The 22,446-nt window shown below is 39.5% G+C and overlaps 1 protein-coding gene across 2 annotated transcripts in view; it reads right to left on the bottom strand.

Moving 5' to 3' along the window:
• Positions 1–8,333: 8,333 nt before the first annotated feature.
• Positions 8,334–22,446, bottom strand: part of PRRX1 (paired related homeobox 1) — a 95,869-nt gene continuing 81,756 nt past the window's right edge. Inside the window, exons 4-5 of one of the 2 annotated variants that reach the window (XM_027868639.1) lie at positions 18,316–18,387; positions 11,623–11,710 (exon numbers count right to left, since the gene is read on the bottom strand). In XM_027868639.1, coding sequence (XP_027724440.1) covers positions 18,333–18,387 — 55 coding nt within the window. In that variant the 3' untranslated portion in view covers positions 11,623–11,710; positions 18,316–18,332. Of the gene's footprint in view, positions 11,711–18,315; positions 18,388–22,446 lie in introns of both variants that reach the window. The other variant, XM_027868638.1, reaches the window with a different exon arrangement.

Here is a 22,446-nt window from a genome sequence, read left to right as displayed (position 1 = left end):
TCACTGGGGATGATTTTAATTAAAGTGAAACATCTTTGTTGCTAAAATGCTCCACTAAGTTCAATGTTTACCTCCTTCCTTCTTCTCCTTTCCCATGTTCATTTACACCTCTGAGACTTTGCTTATGCTGGTTCTCCCACTGGAATGAACTCTCACTCCCCTTTGCCTATTCAAATCCCACCTACCCTTTGAGGCCTAAATCAAGTCCCTTCCCTTCTATGCAGTCATCCCTGACCACCTCACCCCACCCTAACCTCTCTCTTCTCAGATTTCCCATAGCACATAGCATGCATGCAATTTAGTACTTCATTAAATGTAATTTCCATCTTATGGGGCTTTCTAATTGTTTCAGGTCTATTAGCCTTACCTCCTCCTGCTGCTCACCCACACCCCTATCTGATTATAAACATTTTGAGGGCAAGGACTGTGCAGTACATTTCCTTTGTTTCTTCCATTGTGCCAAGCACCATGCCAGCACGGTAGGCCATCAATTGATCCTTGTGGATGAGTTAAAAAACATTCAGTTGAAAGGAGGAAAAATACAATCACCACTACATGGGCCCTTTTGGTACATTATGTCTTCAGCTACTGAATCTTCACAAGTAGTTCTGTGGCTTTTCCTTTATGGTGCCAATTCTTAAAAAGTGATTCAGGGACTGGTGGAAATCCCAGAGATCCTTTTAAGGGGTTCTATTAGCTCGAAACAATTTTCATAAATACTAAGATAATTTTGAGGCAGCTAGGTGGCTCAGTGGATAGAACACTGGGCTTGGAGTCAGAAAGACCTGAGTTCAAATCCTACCTCAAACACTTCTTAGCTGTGTGATCCTAGGCAATTCACTTAACCTTGTTTACCTCAGTTTCCATGTCTGTAAAATGAGCTGGAGAAGGAAATGGCATACTACTTCAGTATCTTTGCCAAGAAAACCCCAAATGGGCTTATGGAAAGTCATACATGACTGACTGAACAACAACTAAGATGCTTTAATTTCCAACTTAGTAAATATTGACCCAAAAAACCCACATAAACAAAAACTCTTTGGGAGGTCCTCAATAATTTTTAAGAATATAAAGGAGTTCTGCAACCAAAAAAGTTTAAGAACCTCTGCTTTAGGAGAATCCTTATCTTCTCAGGCAGAAATAGCAATCCCGTGCTGTTTCCCTTTACTGGCCAAAAAGGGGATGCTTGTGCCTGCAAGCTTTGAAAGCTATCATTTCTCCCCAGGTGGTTGTTATTATGACAACTACTTATATTTTTAGATATAAGATCCTGTGCTTAATTGGGGGAATTTGGTCACTGGCATCTGTCAAAGAACTTAAGCAGTTTATACTCCATCCTAAAATAGATACATCTAACCTTCCTCCAGACAGACAACACACCAAGCACAGATAGAGGAGAAGCCATAAGTAGAGTGATGGGTGCTCCGAAGACAGGGAAGAGAGAGTCTCAGCCAGAGTTCTTCACTGGCATTTCCTCTCTTTCGAGGGAAGGGGGACTTGAAACACTACTTGAGGTGGTGTTCCACTTGTAATGAAAACCCCAGTTCCCCAGAAAGAACCCTTATTATTTAGGAGTTAATTGTCAACTTCTTGTTTAGTCTTTCCACGGCTGTCAGATTATTGCTGAGTGGGGGCCTCATAAACAAGAAGCCTCGTAACGTGTCCTCTCCGGACCATACAGACATGTGGTTCTCATTTAGACATTTCATTGCCCCAACTGAAAACAAATCAGTTGCATCTTTGGGATCTTAAGGGGAGAAGGTTGGGATTTATTCCTGGACAAGCCTGAGGAAAACATTACCCTAATGGATGAAATATGTCTTTGTACTAGAGATTTCTGAAAAGTGTTGAATCAATCTTTCCCAACTTGGTTTCCTTTCACTTGAAAAGACAGAAAACTGTTGAAGGAAAGTCCATTCTGTATTAGTCCAGCTTTGTTCCTGGAAAAGGAAGTAATGTGTGAATCTTGCAATGCTTGACTTTATTTAGTTAAGCACCACAGAGATCAAGCTATCTCTAGAGCCTACCAGCACTCCTCAAATAATGTGGTCTAGAAATCCATTCCTACTCTGCTCCATTCAGCAGACAATTCCCTCTTCCTGTTTGTTAAGCCAAATTCCTCCACCAAATCAACTGTTCTTATGAAAGCACTCACAAATTTCCCACTAAATGACCAGGAAGAAGAAAAGTTGTTCTGGCAAAAAAGCCTTTACTTTCTTCTTAGGAATTAATGGTCTTGTAAAGGAATTCTACAGTGCATTCCCCGCAAAAACTCAGGAAATGTTAAAATAGACATTATGCAATATTCCGCTGCCAGGCCAGAAGGTATTCCATCTAGTCATTGCACAAATCTGGAGCTTAAGTTGAGCAAAAAAATACACTGATGACTTTCAAATTGAACTTTAGATTCTTCAGAAGTTTGAACATTAACAGACCCAAGTCACATTTTGAATTTCTGGGATAGAAATTGAGATGCCCAAGAGCCAAGCCAAGTGAAATGTGAACCTTTAGTTTGGGTCTTTGGTTTCACCAAGTTTGGATTTAGAGAAATCCAAAATGAAGCCCAAGAGCCATTCCATTTAAGTGTACTTTAAAAGAATGATGCCTTTCCAGCCAAATCAAAACTGACAATTGCCATCATTAAGTTGGGAATTGTCCTAAACCAAGGTTTTTAGAATGAGGTAAAGACACTTAAAAGTTAAGCACACCCAAAGCAATTAGCATGAGTTTGATTCGAGATTTACTTGAAATATAGTCGTTGTTTTAAGCAATTTGGGTTGGTCAGCCTATAACTAGAAAGAAAAGGATAGTGAGAAATAGAAATTAAGTCCCTTAGTTCTTGGAAGATCTCTAAACTCCATATAGACTCATGTTTTTAAGTTGTAAAGGGATAGGGAGAGAACTTGTGATTTTGTTGGTAAGGAACTCCCAGATGACCTAGCTTCTTCTGTGATTTCAGGTTGCCATCTTCTCGGCAATGTATAGTTTTAGACAGTTGCCTAGTGTACTAGGTTTTGTAGGTTTACAAATTTGCCCAAGGAAACATAGTGCATGTGTATTTTTAGAGGCTAGACTTGAACCCAGCTCTTCCTTGTTTCTAAGATAACTCTCTATCCAATGCACAACCCTGCCTCAAATAAAATGAGAACAGTACTAAATTTGGTAGGTGATTGTTAATAATTTTACCTAGGTGATCTCTTAGTTATCCTGGATTTCCATTATTTGAAGATTACATGTATTTTGAACAATAACAATAAACCACAATTTTATGGCTCTTTAAGGTTAAAGTTGCCCTGTCACAACCTAGTAAGATAAGTATTTGGCTTCAATACTTCAAGGATGAGTCATTTCATCAGTTTGCTTTCTCTAAATCTTACCACCAAGGCAGAGTCAAACCCCCTCATTTATTCATTTATTGAGCACCCTACACAATGCTGAGGCAGTCATTTTCTTAAGAACCTAAGACCCTACCCTAATCATGGCACAACTTTTGATGGCTCCTCTGCCTACAGAATAAAGTACAAACTTCTCTATAGGAGATGTAGGACTTGGTCCATTTGAAAATACACCGTAGGTCTCTTACCTCCAGAACTTTCTTTGTTGTTCCCTCCCACCTGTATTCTCCCCTCCACCTCCATTCCCTCTCCCATCTCTACCTGTTGAAATGCAAGGTATTCCAAAAGTCTTGCAGTTTAACTGTTTATTGAAGCTTAAACAGCACTAAGACATTTGGAACACCCTGTACTCTCTTCAAGGTCCAGCTCTGATGCCCTTTCCTCCAAAAAGCATTCTCTGATGCCTTAAGCTAGACATAATCTCTTCCTTAGAGGAGAAAGTGAGGCTGGTGACTTTGCACAGCCCTGCCTCACTTAAATCCAATTCACTTGCAAGTCATGACATCACCTTCCCAATGTCATAGTCCGAAGGACAAACAAGAACAAGGCACCCATAATTCTTTTCTTGAACCTCTTCTGTATGACTCAGAAGTTCTGCCTTGTGTTTTGTTTATTTTTATAACTGCCTTCCTTATCTCTTCCATTAATTAAATTGCAAGATTCTTGAAGGCAGAGAGGGCATTTTAGCCATCTTCATACCCTTCACAATGCCTAGTAAAGTACTTCACACAGAGATGTTCAATAAATACTTGTTGAAGTCAAATGAATTGCAATGAATGGGAGCTGTCTACAGAAATGCAATTATCTCCTTATTTATTCTGTGCATATGTGTGTATGTGTTGTCTTCCCATTAGAATGTAAGGTTCTTGTGAGCAGGGATTGTTTCATTACTTGTATTTGTATCCCCAGTGTCCAGCACAGTGTCTGACACATAGTAGGCACTTAAAAATGCTTGTCAATTTCTAATTGGTTGATTGAAATTCCTAGAGAGATGGAGTTTGTGCAAATGGAACTGGATAATCTAGAAAGGGCAAGAGGCATAAAATGGTGTCCAGTACAGAAACAGGGTCAAAAGCAGAAACTCACAAATTCTGGGAGGACAGTTGGGTTGAGAGAGAGGACAAGTTTTCTATTTTCCATCAGCAGTTCTGCTTGCTTTTAATTCTATGGAACAAGATGACCCTCCCAGGATAAACTGATCACCTCAGATCTCATCACCATGCTGCTAACTGCATCTAAAGTCAACCCCTTTCCACCTCCCTCAGTCTCCTCTCTCCTCTGATTGGAGAGCTGGAGGGTAGAGTACTGAACTCTTCCCAGAGTCTTTTTTTTTAAATAGAAGTCAGAACCTAGACTTTGCAGCTACCTACTTTCCATTTGTAACTCTACTTGGTTTTAGTTCCATGGAACAAGATGCCCTCAAGGCAGCTTCCCTTCTTTCCAGTTTCTTTCTGTGTGTTATCTTCTCCCATTAGATTGTAAACTCCCTGTGGGCAGGGATTCCCCTTCCCCCCTTTTTTCTTACTTATATCCCCAGTGTTAAGCATAGTGTCTGGCACTTATAGGTGCTTAATAAATGCTTATTGAATTGAATTAAGCTACAAAGTTCAGTAGGAACACAGACATGGTCTACAAACATTCACATGGAAGTTTGAAGTTCAACTGTATACCATCTGACCTTGTCTTCTAAACTCACTAAAACCACCACTAACTCCAGGGATGGGGAACCTGCATCCTTGAGACCACATGTGGCCCTCTAGGTTTTCAAGCACAGCTCTTTGACTGAATCCAAACAAATCCCCTTAATAAAAGGATTTGTTCTGTAAAACTTGGACTCAGTTGAAAGGCCGTGCTTAAGGACCTTAAGGCCACATGTGGCCTCAAGGCTGTAGGTTCCCCATCCCTGAACCAGACAATTCCTTGTTGCATGTCTCTGTGCTCTTTAGCCATCGTGGAATCTAGAGATCAAATTTTGGCCAAGTCACCTATCTTCCATCTCATCTCTGCCCTTGCAACCTCCATGGAATTCATATGGCAGGTTCTTGGATTTTTCCCTGACCTTAGACATTCATTGTTCATTTTGGTCTTTGGATTCCAATACACCTGCTTTGCTAACCAGATCATATCTGCCCACTTTGTTCTTTGGATTCTGACGCTCTCTTACTAATGACAGGTTTCTGGGCTTGGCATTTGCATCCTGCCTTTTGACTACTGCCTGCTTACCACCAGGTGATAATAGTTGGAGGGACAAGTATGTAGAAAAAGAGAGGTGATCAGTGTTGTCAAATACTCTAGAGAGGTCAAAGAAAATGAAGACTGAAAAAGACCATTGTTTTTTGGCGATTGAGAAGTTACTAGTTACCCTAGAGAGAGGATTTTCAGAAGGGTGATGGCAGCAGAAACCAGATTACAAGACATTGAGAAGATAGTGGACAATGAGAAAGTGGAAATATCAAACATAGACAAAGTTCTCAAGAACATTGTCAAGGAAGGAACAGTTAGCTAAATGGGACAGCAGATTAAGAACTTTTTTGGTTTGTTTTTGAGGATTATGGAAACCTGAGTAAGTTTATCAGTGGAGAGGAAGGAGAGATTAAAGATACATGAGAAAGGAAATGCTGCTGCCCCAAGACACCAAAAAAGGAAAGAAAGGATGAAATTAAGGACAGAAGAACTTATTTTAACAAAGAATAGAGGTATCTCTTCTGAAAGAGAAAGGAAGGACGAGTAGTGGGTGATGGTGCTGCGAAGATTTTCCAAGTGAAGGTGAGACTAAAGGGTGTGTTGATCTAATGACTCCAAACCTCTCACTGAAATAGTATGCTAAGCCATGTCCTCTTGTGTGGGAGATCAGGGAGTGGTAAAAGATTTGAGGATAAATTGAAAAGGTTTAGAAAAGTCAATTGGGAAACAAAATGTCCGTATGTTAACAAGCATCTATTAAGAGCTTACTACGCATCAGGCACTGTGCTAAGCACCAAGAATACAAAGAAAAGTAAAATACAGTCTTTGCTCTCAAGGAGCTCACAGTCTAATGGGCCCCACAACATGCAAACAACTATACACAAACAAGGTGTAAATAGAACAAATTGGAGACAATCAACAGAATGAAGGGATTAGCATTCAAGGGAACTAGAAAAGGCTTTCTGAACATGGTGGAATTTTAGCTGAGACTTGAAAGAAGTTGGAGAAGCCAGGAGGTACAGACAAGGAGAGAGTGTGTTTCAGGCATGGGGGATAGTCAGTGAAAATACCTGGAGTCTAGAGGTGGAATATCTTGTGTGAAGAACAGAAAGGAGGATCTAAGAGTATACTGAGGGCAGCAGGTGGGGGGAGGCGAGAAAGGTATAAGAAGACTGGAAAGGTAGAAAGGGTCTGAGTGTGAATGGCTTCAAATACCGAATAGAGGATTTTGTATTGAACCTGGAGGGCATAGGTAGCCACTGGGTTTTACTGGGATATGGTCAGACCTGTACTTTATGAAGATCAATTGTATAGCTGAGTGGAGAATGGAATGGATTCAGGAGACACTTGAGGCAGGCCAACCAAAGACTATTAAAATAGTCCAAGCATGAGGTGATGGGGGCCTGTCTCAGTATAAAGGCAATGTCAGAGGGAAGGAAGTTCGTAAGAGTGGAATGGAAGGATAACTGAGCAGCACTGAGGATGCAGCTCTGTGTGTGTATGTGTGTGTATGCTTACACACATACGCACACATCATAAATTTGGTCCAGATGAAATCAGCTAGAGACTGTGATTTTCCCCATTAATATTGAGCAGCCCAGGATTAGTAATGGAGGAATTACATCATAATGGTTATCCAACATTGAAGATTATTAGAAGTTCCAGGAAGTCAAAGCTACTTAATCATTCTTGTGACTCCCAGAGCATTATTAATATAATGCATAACAGGTACTCAATACATAATTTCTACAAGAGTGGATTATCCATTATTTCATTTTATAATCAAACTCTTATGTTTTAAGAAAAGTCAGAAGTGAGCTAGGAAAGCTAAAATTTTTGGCAGAAGGCTAGGTTCTGTTTTGTCATATGGTACCTAGTACTCTATGGGCTTTTGAGATCTTGGTGACAATGGTAGGCTCAACAAAGAAAATTGGAGATTAATTTATTTTCATGGTTTCTTATTCCTCTAAGAAATAGCATTTCTACTCTCTCCCCACACCACTCATGAAGATCAGTAATTCTTTCAGGTCCTTTTTCAGGGAAAACAATAGTTCAGTAGGAAAAGCCTCGGTTCCAGAGCCAGAGATTAATTGTTCAGCTGTTTCAGTTGTATCTGACTCTTTTTTTTTTAAGTGATTGGGGTTAAGTGACTTGCCAAGGGTCACACAGCTAGTAGGTGTCAAGTGTTTGGTCTTAGGTCAGATTTGAACTCAGGTCCTCCTGACTTCAGGGCTGGTGCTCTATCCACTAGCTGCCCCTGTATCTGACTCTTTGTGATGAAATTTGGGGTTTCCTTGACAAAGACACTGAAGTGGTTTGCCATTTCCTTCTTCAACTCATTTTACAGATGAGGAAACTGAGGTAAACAAGGTTGAGTGACTTGCCCAGGGTCACAAAGCTACTAAGTGTCTAAAACTGGATTTAATGATCAAATGAGTCTTACTGATTCCAAGCCCACTGTTCTAGGGACTATGACACAACCTAGCTGTCCCCAGAGTCAGAGGATATAGATTCAAATCCTGCCTCTGACATTTACTAGCTGTGTGACCTTGGGTAAGTAACCTTGGCCTGTCAAATGAGAATGGCCTCTGAAACACCTTCCACATATTAGATCCTAATCCATATATCTACAATTCTCTTATTCATTGCCCCTTCTTCCCTTCATCCCATCCCCCTCAACATTCACCTCAGGTTTTGAACAGGGTATCTGGACATCAAAGAGGCAATAGACACAAGTGCATAAAACAAGAGATGTGAGTGTTCTTTCTTTTTATTGAAAAGGAATCATTTCTATTCTAGCGCAAACACGGTATATTTTACAACATAAAGCAAGATATAATTTACATAATACATTTCTTATGAGGTCTTTCTACCCCTCAATGTTGTTCCCTTTTCATTTTATCACCTCTCCTGGTTTTATTTCACCTATTAAATCCTCTATGGACCAGCATCTTGTTATGTGGAGGGGTGAGGCTGGCAGATAGATAGTCTATATATATATATTATTATTATTATCATTATTTGGGTATGGTAAGAGTGAGAAACAGGGAGATGCCTCAAGCTTTGTAGTGCCCAAGTTCCCAGTTGGCACCCAACCCAGGAGCCAGAGGGCTACTCCTCTAAATTCCATATAATACTTGCATTTAAAAAAAATGAAAGAAAATAAATGCACAAGACCATAGTGTTTGTACTGTGTTATGTTCTTGGTGAACTGCAAGGAAAATGGATGCCAGTGCTTTGGTTTCTCCAGCAGGAAAAATCCTCATGGTTGATTAGCATTGGTGGCACTTTGAGGTGTCTGGGAATTGTAGTTCCGGTCTTAAGATTTATCCAACTAGCATTCTGGTTGTGTGTTCAGGACTTTCTATTCTTGACTGGCAAGGGATATCAAGCTGTTTTAGAGAAATCTCATTTCAGAATGATCCTTTCCCCTCTCCCTACTTCAGAAACCTAAGCACCTTGTTAGAAACAATGGTGTTTCCAACACTTTCACTACACACCCTGCCTCATTACACTTTTAGTCCTCCACTCTCCTCGGAGGTTTCAAAATGTTCAAGACCATGCTCTTTTCATAAGACAAATCAAGACCTTCTAATTCGTGGACCTTGGCATTTTTTCATGAGCTATCAGAAACAAAACCAAGAGGCCAAGTAGGAAGTGAGTATAGAGATCCTGACATTTGACATCCCTTAGCAGATAGTTCAGGGGTCCAGTGAGAATTCTCTCAAGTGTGTTGGAAGAGGAGGGAAAGTACTTGGTTGTAAACAAGATGATGTAATATGAACTTTTTTTGTGCCCACCAGAATACTCATGTAATCACAAGAGAGATTGAGGGACAGCATGAGGGAATACATATTTGGCTGGATGGCAGTCCATGTGAAGAAATGAAAGATTGTCATGACGAACTCAAACTGCTGTGTAAAGAACATGACTAATCTGTATGGGGCATGTTCAGAATGTTGCATCCTCTACATGGTCTTCACCACTTTGGCCCTCAGTCAGGGAATCTGCAGATCAATCTCAAGTGTTTTAGTGATTGCCATTTATAATACTAGAGCCAAGCTGTTCAGGAGAAGAAGTATGAATGAAAAACGAGAGTTGTCAAAAAGAAGGCATGCGTTCTTGGTATTCTCATGTTGATTCTCATGCAGTCAATGCAAATTAACCTTTTGGCCAAAAGACATGGTGGTTGAGAAATCTATGAGTTTATATCAGTCTCCCCATTTCCCAATACACAATTACAATTGTTTATAGCAAGGCAGCGCTTTCCTGCTAGAAAATAAGGACATCATCTTTCCTCCCAGGTGCTACAAAGTCAAGGGAGGAAGGACTTGAACAAATGGTTAGAGCCTCACAACAACCCTGTGAGGTAGGTTAGTATTACAAAACCCATTTTGCAAACAGGTAAACTAAGGCACAGCATGGTGATAGAACTCAGTTGAGGTTTCCTGGTAAGATTAAAGCACAGTTGGAAAAATCAACATCAGTTAACAAAACCATAAAAGTATCTGTGCTCCTGATTGTAAGAACAATTGGTTCAAAATCACTTTTTAAAGAAATGGCCTTTTAAAATTGAGGGTTTATTCTAACTATTTTTTTAAGGAACTGACTTCCAAAAAATGTTTTTCAGATTACTGCTGGTTGAAGAAAAGAGAGATGATTAAAATGGCTTTTCTTCTTCTCTTTAAAATAATTTGCATTGTAGAGCAGGTCTTCTCATCATTCCATATGAAACCAACCTCTTCATAAAAAGGCCTTATTTCCCCATCCTCAGATCAAGCTATGATCCATGTAAGTCACATTGCACCAATGAAATCTATTTTGAAAGGGCTGCCCTCTATAGCCTTACCTGGACTTATATATCAGCAAAGAAAATAAACCAGGAGCCTAATTACTAGTAATTTTTCCCTTCATTAGAGATACACAAAGTGGTGGTAGCTCCACTGACAATCCTGATGTTTTCATCTTCATTGCATTACATTTGAGAAACCACAAAACCAAGCTTGTAAGAATATTATATATGTATATATTATATATATATATATAAATATATACAGTATATATATATAAATGTGCATCTGACTATCCTTTTACCCGTGGCACCAAGGAAGCAGTGAGCAACACCAGTTACAGATCTCGGTCTTTGATTGTGCATAGGACTAGTTTTCCATTGCTCTTAAATGTAGGGTACTCCCCTCCCCCTCCAAAATGGCTAATGGTGAAGGTATGGATCATTCTAAACTCTGAATGACTGGTACTTTGGGGAGTGGATGGGTCATGTTTTATGTTGCTATTATTTTAAATAAGGCTTAGTGCTCTGAATCAGCCAGGTAGGAAGAGATCAGGACAGGCTAGTGACCTGCTTTGGACATTGCTGCTGTTTTCCAGAAGCTATTCCGCAAAATCTGCTCATACATTACAGAGAGAGAATCAGGGAGCAAATCAGGTTTCTGGAGAGGCAGACAGGCACTTTAGAAAGACTTTGGCAATCTTGAGAGCCCTCTGAGCTTTTTAGACACTGAGCGAGGCAGGAGGACAGGGAAGGCACTAAGGCTCAAGATGGGTCAGCGGTATGACGTTAGGCACTCTTTTCTGCGTGACTATATAGTTCTGTTATGAATTTAAAAAAAAACTTAGAATAATGAGGGATGGGGTGGACATAGCTGAAAAAGCTTGCATTATACTGAGCAAAGCATAGAATGAATGAAAATAAAAATAATCAAACACGGGAACAAATGGTAGTGATATCCCAAAGGGAGGGGAAACATTTGTTAACTAATTTTTTTTTTTCAGTTTGCTCCTCTCCTGCTTTTCTCTGCTATGGTCCCAATGTTTAGTTCCGCATTCTTTGTCTGTCTGTTTGTGTTTGTTTGTTTTCCCCAGCAGACAAAGCAGTGGATAGAGCAAGATAGGTATCTTATGGTGGTTTTCTGTTTTACTTTGTTTCTGGTTTCTTCTTAGGTTTGTTTTTGAATGTTTTTGTTTGTTTTTCTCAGTTGACTGTTGGCACCTGGTTCCTCTGTAAACTATATTCCTTTGCCTTCAGTCTCAGGTTGGCAATGCTGTTGGCCATGTTCATGCCCTGCGCAGGGCTAGTGTTGGCACATGTAGCAGAATAAGTAGCCATGGCACTGTAGGGACAAAGGAGAGAACAGGGAAAAGAGGCATTAGTCTCAGGAAGCTCAAAGTCTTTGCCATATGACACTTGGAAACCAATTTCAGTGGTTGGGTGTGGGTGGGGGCAGTGGAGAGAACAGATGGGGTGGGGGTGGGGTGAGAAGAAGGAAAGGCATTTGCATGTTGGCTCCAGTGAGCAGTGATTAATTTCCAAGAGGGAAAACTTGCAAATGTGTTTCATCAGTTAACCGTGCAAAACACCCCTGAACCTCCCTCCCTGCCTATACTCCTGATCCTAGGAATCAGCACTGGGGGAAGCCAAGCACTTAAAAATAAGCTGTAGACAACGAGTGGGCCAAGAATATGAACCACACCACCCAACAGTTCAGAACTACACTGCATGCCTTAGAAGATGGGTCCGCATAGCTCATTGTACCCAGGACCAGGGCCTAAGGCTATCACCACTTCAGGGATTTATAAAGTATCCTTCCCAAGTACTAATGAAACTAATAAGCCTCTTCCCTTTCAACAGATCCTTTGGAGGTCTCCTCCAGCACTAACAGCTCTGAATTCAGGCACCAAAGTCTCAAGGGCTTTTTTTTTTTCCTTTTTCTAGTTACACCCATCACCGAGAAGTATAGGAAGTTGCATTTCGTTGTCAAAACTTGTAATTAAGATCTCAAGACCTCAAAGCTAGTGTGCTGAAATTTGTAATTAGAGGGTTTTGGTTAGCTTTAGCCAATGCCCATGTATGCATTTACGTGCCCTTAAGAAGAAAACACATACACAAACATACACCACACAAATGACTATTTGGTTTGCTATTGAATATTCATCACTTTGAACCTCTTCAAAAAGAGACGTTTAAATTCAATGAAAACGCTCCTAATTTTTTTTGATCCAACAAAATTCCTTTCAAATGGAAAGGATGCTCATATATGGAATGACATGTGCTTTTCTGTCCCTTACATTCCGACAGGATTCTGTCAGCCACCAGAGAGTTTATTGTTCCAAGGTTCGAGTGGTGAGATCAAAAAACAGAGAAAACTGAAGCTGCTACCCCAAGACAGATAGAATATAGGAGGAGAGGGGGAGAGGGCTCACAATGCGGACAGCAACCCTCCTTATTGCCTTTGGAATAAAATATAATATCCTTTTTGTGGCATAAAAAGCTCTTCACAAACTGGCCCCTTCCTCCTACTTTTTCTTACACATTATTTCCCTCTATGAATTCTACTATCCAGCTCCACAGGCCTATTGCAATTCATCACATACAAATCTCCATCTCTCATGTCCAGGTCTTTTGTACTGGCTCCCTCCTCTTCTCTGCTTCTTAGAACTCCAGGCTTCCTTCAAAACTTAATTCAAATCCTATCTTCTCTATGAGCCATTTCTTGGTTCCTTCCTCCATACACAACTGCTGGAGCCCTTTCCTTTGAGGTTACTTTTCATGTACTTTGCATGCATCTTATATGTACCTATTTATTGACATGTGGTCTCTCCTATGTGAGGTCCTTGAACGTGGGGACAGTATTTTCACTTTCCTTTGTAGCCTTGGTACTTAACATGACTGTAAGTGCCTAATAATTGCTTATTGAGTAACTGACTTTCTTTAGGTTGAGAAGCTCTCAAGCCACTTCATGTGTGTGCATATGCACACATTTTATAGGTATATGTGTACATATATGTATACAGACATGTATACATGTATGTATATACACACATATAGTTATACATAGAGTCAGAAAGACAATTATCTTACAAGTGGTAGGTACTAGTGAGATATGTGGTAGAAAATGAGACTTCTTCCTTCCCTCTCATCCATCACTGTTGAGTATCATCATGGTAACTACAAGGGTAGTTGTACCATTCAGAACAAACTGACTATTAAAAGACAATTGCAGGTCTCATCCCACTATTCAAACTATGCCTTTCCACGCATGCCAAGGAATCCTATCGAATTTCAAATTCTACAAGCATACAGCCTTGAATTCCCATGTGAACTAGTATATCTCAGCACCAGATGCTATTGGAACTGCTAGCATCTTCATCTAGCATACACTTAAGTAACCATCTGGGGACTAAGACAAGAAAGCACCAGGATTTGAGATCTCTACTCATCATAGGTCAGCCTAATACTGGTTTAAATTTTGAATTACATAGCCTCTTTTTATCTATTCAGGGTAAAGTTAAAGGAGTTTGAAAAAAGATGTGGCTGATACCTTATACAAATCACACAAAAGGAGACTTTCTAATAGATATGTACTTTCATATTATGTAGCATTGATGAATACCAGTCTACTTTTCTGAGAGTTAGGAAGAAATTAAACAGGCCAAAGTTCTCCTTTTTTGTTTATTTGTTTATTTAGTTTAGTCTGGTTTGGCTGGTTTGTTATTGTTTTTGCCTTCATTCTATCTGTCCTGCTCATTTCAACTTCATTTTTAATGGGGTGAGTTGACAGGGGAGGGAGGTCAGGAGATAAGCCTTCAATGATAGGAGGAAAGTATGGCCCTTTTCTCTATCAAGAGGAGGGAAGGAGAATCTTTCAATGACCTCAGGGAAACAGTTTTGTTGAAAAATGATGATAGCTTTAAGATTTTGATGAAGATTTTGATCTCTGGATAGAAAACTAACTGACAAAGTTGCTTGATTTATTACTGACTGTGTTTGTTATTGGATATTTTCACCTAAGTATCTAGATACTGCCATAGTAAATTTTCTGATGGGACTAAGGCTCTCTTTAAGTAAGGTATCACACTAAAATTTTCTTCAATGTGAAAGCTGACCAGCACTTCTTTATCTTAGAGGAAAATTATGGCAATAAAGTGCATCTTTTTAAGCAGGCGAATATGGCCTCATGACTTCACCTTCATCCAAATAGTACTAGATACTACTGAATAGTACTGAGTAGCCCACTTTCATCAAAAGTTTATTGCAGTAGGTTCCATAATATTTCAAAACATGACATCATGGTGGCTGATTGTAGCCACTTCTCCTGGAATGACAACCATAGGTGACTTACAAGGGCTGCAATATTCTGGGGTATTGTATGGTTATGGTAGTTAGTGTTCACAAAGCAATTTTTTAATTGTTGGTGAACTGAATTTTGCAATTCTGTACTAGGTAGGGAGATAGTATAACTTCCATTTTATTCCTATTATTTAGAAAGCCAGGTATGACATAGTAAATAAAGTCAGAAAGACCTGGGTTCAATTTCTGCCTCTGACACAAGCTATGTGACTATGGGCAAGTCATTTAACCTCATAGTGTCCCCAGGCAACTCCAGAAGACTCTAAGGTAAGGTGGGTTGCTGATCTACATCCATGGGAGGATTTCCACACTGGAAGTACCAACCAAAATAGACTTATAAATTCATGAGCTAGAGTTAAAAGAAGTAACCTAGTCTCTCTGGACATCTCATAGCACCTCCCCAATAAATAGCAGAGAGTCTGAAATACCAAGCTTCCGCTCAAGTCACTAGAAAACAGTTATTCTTTCTATATCCATGGACTCCAGTGGCATTTTGTATGTACATTACAAGAGTCTGTCTTACCCACAGGGTTTTTCATCTCCCCAATGTTTCCTTTAGACTCCTGACTTGCTTATAAACACTCATAATCCACAGAAAGGGGATAGTGTGTGTGTTGTGTTTGCAGGTTGCTTGATAGGCTTCTGACTGAATGACATTTCAACAAAAGGGATAAGGTAGAAGAAAGGAAACAGCTTGCTTCTTAAAATGCTGGAGGTGAGAAGGCACAGAATGCTCACCAATCCAAGAGAGTCTATGTAGGACCACTGGATTTTCAAGCCATCACCTCTTCTATGGACTTTTCTCAAGAAAGAAAACAAAAGTGCTTCAGAGATTAACTTTATTTTACTTTTTTTCAAGGCAGAAAATGTACAGATATGACTACTTATGTTCTCATCTTGTCTTCCTACCTATAGAACTATGCACACCCAGCCAAACACAACCATTTTCTACATACAAAGTTCCTGGGATAAGAATGCAAGAATAAACTTGAAGGTTGCTTTGTTTTTGTTTTTTGTTTTAATACAGACTTAAAAAGACCTCAGGAAAACAGCTGAATTCTTGATTAGTATTCACTGTGAGGCTGAGCTTGTCTTCGTCATGCCTTATTAATAAGAACCATGCCTTTCTCTTGATTTCAGCCATTAGTGCATTTCCTTTTTCCCTTCTGTCCTGTAGAATTAACACATGACTGAATTCTGTGGGAAAGGCTGTGTTTATAGGGCCTTGGCTACAGCATCAATTGAATTTTGTTCTGAGATTATAGTTTCTTTTGAACTATACCCAGGAATTTCTTTTTTTTTTTAACCTTGAAGAGCGCATTAGGGAAATGAGGATGAAAAATAATTATGTAGGTTGCATCTACTAAGTCCACAAATTCGCTCCAGAAAAAGGAAGGCTGAAGGTTAGACTAAAGTTGAGCGAGCTTGAAGTTTTTAGGTTGAAGCTAATGGCAGAAGTGATTCAGCTGAGCAGATTAGACAACTAGCTGCCTATTTGGGACTTGGGGTCCTGATTTTTTTGTCACTTATTTGAAATATAGTCCAGTGGATGACTTGGAATTTGGAAGACCAGGGTTCAAATACTTCATCTGGCCCTTACTGTGTGACCTTAGTCAATCTTCATGTGTCTCCAGGACCTCACTATGCCAGCTGCTAAAGCATAGATAGGTTTGCCAATTGCGTTGGTGGAGAGAATTCCCTCATAAGAAATTGCCTACACTGGCAAAGTCATATCTCCTTCACATTCATGTATTTGCAAGAGATAAAGAATCTTTACTATGTCTGGGTCTTGGTTCAATGGAATCATATTAACTTGTCAGATTATTGTGAGAAGGAACTAGTGTAAATAACCATCAATATACACCTGGGAAAAAGAGATATCTAACATGACTATCAAGTCTTTAAATTTGTTTGCATATGTAATTTATGGAAATGAGTCTTTATTTCTTAGTCTCGACTCATTTTAAGGTAGAAAGACTGGATTAATGAGTTGACTTGTGTGAGATCAAAGAGGAAGACAGAAATAGAACCAAGTTGTTCTGACCTCCTGTATATAGAGTGCTAAAAATAATAAAGTAATGCAAAAATTGGGATGGGTCATAATCATCCCAACTACATAATTTTATCTCATTCTGATTGACCCTAGCTTAGCTTCAAGCTCAAAATTAAGTGATTTCTATTGTTTTTCTGGACTTCAATGGGAATTAGAACTGGAAAACACAATATGGCTACTGGGACCTTCTCTCACATGTAGGTTTCCCAAAATAAAGACCTGCTAAAAATAAAGACATCCCATGATCCTTATCCAAGTCCAATTTTGCAGACAAGGAGCTTGAAGAAATTTTTAGGGGTTTTGCTGAGATTCAAAAATTCTGTCTCCTAATTTTTTGACAAAGAATAATATTCAGTCCTCTGTCTTTTTCCCCCAAATCACTTTCCACATAGAAAACTCACATGTGTAACACTGTCCTAAAATGTTACCCATAAGGGTGGGTGATTTACTTACAGAGTAATCCCATTACTTGAACAATAGTAGCAAAGACTATGCATGTACAGCTTACTTTATGTAAGCCAGGCCTCTTGAGAAGTTGTGTGTAAATTAAATTTTGCTCATTCAAGTCCATGAAATACACTAGACAATCTTACCTTTAAAATATGACTTCTACTTATGTCTTTCATAATGCAAAAATCACCTTCTAATTTTGTTTTTCAGATTTTGAAATTTGAAATTTGAGAGCAGAGAATGTTCTGTTTTGTTCCCTGTTTACCTAGCATTTAACACAACATCATGAACATCAGAGGGTTTCACAAGTGCGTGTTGAATTGAATGACTATTTCAATCTGATTTCCCAAAACAGGCTACACGTGTACCATGCTTTGTTAAATGTCACTATTTCTTTTTTTAATTTTTCCACTTAGAAGTAATATCTGAAAACTTTCATAATCTGAAGCATGTAGACACTTGCTGTAGGGAAAAAAAAAACTTGTAGTTGCCTAGCATCTTCCTTTGTTTCTCAAGATGTTTAGAACATAACCTTTCTGATCCTTCAAACACTCCTGTAAAATAGGTCATGGAAATTGGGAAACAGCATCATATAATGGAAATACTGTCGGATTTGGACCTGGAGAACCTGGATTCAAATTCTAGCTCTATCATTAACTAACTACATGTGTGAACGTGAGCAAATCACTTAACATCCCAGGATCTTAGTTGTCTTACTTGTAAAATGAGGGGGTTAGACTCAATTGACTTCTAAAGTTCCTTCCAGCTCTGAAGCTATGATTCTATGACTGAAGACCAGATTGATGGTCTGACCTGGCTAAGGTCAAGCAAGGAATAAGGATTCGAAGTTCAGTCTGTTATGGCAGCATCATCTCACCTAGACTCCTCTGAGAGCTGTCCCTGCTTTGACTATTCTAACAGCCAAGGGAAGGACATATTTTGTTTTGTTTGTTAATGGCATTTCCCACCCAAGCACCTCACTGCTTAAGCTTCTGGGAATATATATGTGTGCCTCTTACTGAGCACGCTACTCCCCATTCAAACCTTGCCCAAGATACCGCCCCCTTTCCCCACTGACAAGTTACCTTTTCAGTGTCTTCCGTTAGAATCCGTTATGAAGCCCCTCGTGTAAACAACATCTTGGGAGGGACGAAGATCTATTTTTGAAAGTGTGAAAGGGAGAAATAAGCCAAACGAGTTCAGCAGATGTCAGGCAGCACTGTGACCACGATCCCATGAGGGGACAGGGAGCAGGATGAGAAAAACTGGGGAGGGACGAGGTGGACAATTAAAGGTGTCAACCCCTCTCTTTTACTTGTCATTCTGGGAAGCTTTGGCATACCAAGCCTTCCGCCTGGGAATGACTGCCAAAGCCAGATATATGGAAGACAAACATTCCCCCACAGGAGAGACTGACTGTAGACAGTAGTCCCTCATCTACTCCTCTTCAAGTGAAAGGCAGGAGCCCAGGGCTTACCAATATCTACCACTCTGGGGGACAAACCATCAAGGGGTTTAGAGAATGAGTTCCACAGCAGTGACAGTCTCCCTTTCACCAAGTCTACAATTTACCTAGGCAAATAATTCTAAGCTGGATCATAAAGTAAAATAAGAGTGTTGGACTAGCTGATTTCTGAAGTCCTTTCCAAATCTAAAAAAATCTTATCCTAAGGTCTCCTAGCATAGTGCCGATGTCTTCAGAATCTTGTTAAAGCTAGAGAAAGAAATCTTGTGAGGACCATTAGAATATGTTTCTGGAGGGCAGGGACTATTCCATTTTTGTCTCTGTATTCCTATTGCCTAGCTCAGGGCCTAGAACATAGCAAATTAATAAATGACTGTTCATTTAGTGATTGACAACAAGATTTTTTTTCTTCCCTTTGTGACTCTGCAATTCTCCAGTGAGCTGGAACACAGTGAGCTAGAAAGATTAAATAGCAACATGGTATATTGGCTATTCTCTAGTTACCTATGACCTCCATCTCAATCCTGACCAAAAGCTAGAGGCTTTGGGGTTCTGATTTTATTCTACATTCTCCTAAAGAAAGGCTACGGGATTTACAAAGGCTCCGGAGATCTCTATAAGGCTTGTTGGCCTTGAGCTGGATAATTATCCTGAGCTACCTCAGCATTTCTATCTCTTTGCTAATATACCCTAGGTTGTGAACATTTTGTCCTCCAGCTATCAGAACATCATTTCTGGTCAGAAAAATGGACCATTTAATTTATAGGAAAGATAAGAGGACAAGAAAAACTTCAGAGGTTTTCTCCCATCTTTTTACTCCACTCCCTCCCATTTTTGGTCCAAGTGGTGAGGTTATATCTTAACTGCAAATGTAGCAGGAGGTTAAGCAGTGGGGACAGGAGCTAGGGATAATGAGTTCTAGTTCTGATGTTGCTGAGGATTTGCCATGGAACTTTGGGCAAGTCTTCAGCTCACAACTCCAGAAAATGGGAGAAATGATTATGAGCTACCACCCCACAGAAGCATCATAAGCAATACCCAAAGAAAACATCTGATTACTGTGAAGCATTGGATAAGTAACTAGGCATTTAGTATGAGTAGAAAGCATGTCTCCAGTCCCCATCATACACAAAGATCCTAATGCTTCGTTGTCTTTCCACCATTCTTCCTTCCTTCGCGCTTCCTTTAGATCTGACCTGGGAGATCGATCTGGGGCTATATTCCCTGTCTTCATTATACCAGTGTTTTGCTAACATTGGAAATCAGTAGTGTTAAAATACTAAGACGACATTTAACTTCCCTTTAAAAAAATTAGACAAAAAGTCATGGAAACGCCATACGTAATATTGGGTAAGAATATGCCAGGCGTAAATCAGCCATTCAGGAAAATGTGTTGATGCTTTGTTCTACTAGGATATTATTTATAAAATGATTACTTGAAAAATTTACTTCATCCTTCTGTCCTGGGAACTACTTACTGTGCAAGATCTGGCCAATTCTATACAATCATTTGCCATGCATCTAAGAGAGGATGCTATGAGATTATTAGTGAAAAATACTATTGTTAATGTAATGGAATTAGGGATGGCATTTAAGGTTCATTGGCATTATGATGATGTCCTGACATAGCAACATTTCTCCCTCTCCTCTTTGCACTTTGAAAAGTTCAAGTCAGTTTTGCATCTGATGTCACCAACCTCCATGTGCCCTCCTTCCAGGCACTAAGCATTTCAAGAGGAAAGCCAGGCACGTGAAGGGGTGTTAGTCAATGTACTAGCAAAAAATCTTAAAATGCTCCTTCCTTTACCTTATACAGGATGTACATAAAGTCTTCACATAGTTTAAATCTTTCATAATATAATAACTTAAAAGGGCACTGACACTTTTGGGCCACCCTGCCTATATTGTTATCAATTTAAATCTTATGTTCATGCTCAGTACGTCCTCAGAATAAAGACAATACAGGCACCAGGGATGTTAGCTTTTGTTTTAATTCCCTGTTCATTTACTTCAACTTGACCCGAAGAGGGATTTCAGTCCCTGCTACCCACCCATTCTTTTGTCCTCAGCTTTTTACCTGGCCTTGAACGCATGCCATTTGTGATTGTTTTGGATGAGATAATACATACATGTATATAGAGATATATACACATACGTGTATATGTATGTCTATATATATTATACATATAGAGAAGTATAGTTTGCATACATCATAAAACATGTTCAAGACCCCGGTAACTCAGTGACTCCAGAGAGCTGGTATGACATAATGGAAAGAGCACAGGGCTTATAGCCAGAAGACTTGACCTTGAGTCCTGGCTCCAACCCCTACGAGCTGCGTGGCCTCGACAAGTCACTTAACCTCCATTGACCCTTTTTCCTTACTCACAAAATGAGGATCATAAAATTTAGAGTGAGCATGGGATCTTGGCCCACTCCCTTCTTTTCCAGATAATGTTATTACACTTGTCCCACCTTCATCAAAGGATGATTATGAAGATCTGGTGATATAATCAGTGTCAAGGACTTTTTAGCATGAAATACTATGTTATTATTTGGGCCAATTTCAAAACACCTTATCAGTTAATAAGGTCTTGGAATGTATTGAGTTGCCCAGTTATTTAGTGGTCCTAAAATCTACTCATTCTTTTTCAGTAATGGAAAAGCCAGATATGGTTTGAAAATATTGAGCATATATATGATTTCCAAAAAGGTATCAGAAAGACTTTTATGGTAAAGCCAATGGAAAACCTGGGCTCTGAATAGTGATTTTTATCTTAATTATTGGACATGATTTTCCTCACTTGTGCCAGGGAGTATACCTTTAGATGCCACCTCTGGGTGCAGAGGTAGTCAGTAATAGGATTTTCCCTATGTGTGCATTTTATACATGGAAGACTGAAGCTCAAAACTCTGGCTAATGTCCAGAACAAAGGAAGAAAAATTAGCAAATCATCTAACACATGTCTGTTTAGCTTTCTGGGGATTATTCTTATTGGTTTAGGTGTGGGTTTATGAAAACCTATCTTCACATCAGTCCTGACATTTTTCATCAGAGAGCTAAGATCAGCAAATACACTTTCCTTCTCTAAACTTGTGAAAAAGTCTTGATTATAGATAATCATCTATAGTCAAAAGCTGTGTTTGAGTTTGGCTAAGTCAATTAACCTCTCTGAGCCTTGAGTTTCCTCAACTGCAAAAAGAGAAACATAGGATCATGGGATTTAGAACTGGAAGGTTCGTTAGAACCTTAAATCAAGCAGAAATCATTGTTTAAGTCAAACGTTAACCTCAGAAATGGGATAAAAAGAAGCATAATAGATTAATGGGCTAATTGTTCTTCCTTCATTGAAAACAGATTTGGTTTAGTCATTAGCCATTACACATGTACGTTGATAGCCTAGGTATAGGCCCAAGTAGTTCAAGAAGTTACCTAAGAGAATATAGGCCTACTGCTCTCAGACCTGGTCTCTACTTTGTCCCTAATTAATTACTTTTGGCTATGTGTGACATATCAGCATGATCCCATGTGGAATAGATTTAGTTCATAACAAGAGTGATTCTTGTCTGCTGCCCTATCCTTCCCCTCCTCCCAGCATTAATTAACACTGGCTGCCAAGCAAAATGTGTAAAGGCTGATGTTCCTTCCACAAGAAAGGAAACTGGATCCCATTGAGTGGATCTGGTTTCTCTCTCTCTCTTTCTGTGTGTGTGTGTGTGTGTGTGTGTGTGTGTGTGTGTGTGTGTGTGT

Source organism: Vombatus ursinus, unplaced genomic scaffold (genome assembly GCF_900497805.2).
Source record: "Vombatus ursinus unplaced genomic scaffold, bare-nosed wombat genome assembly UNPS02014789.1, whole genome shotgun sequence".
Classification (NCBI taxonomy): Eukaryota; Metazoa; Chordata; class Mammalia; order Diprotodontia; family Vombatidae; genus Vombatus; species Vombatus ursinus.
The sequence above is the reverse complement of the archived record's forward strand: the minus strand, read 5'-3'. Positions and strand labels throughout refer to the sequence as shown.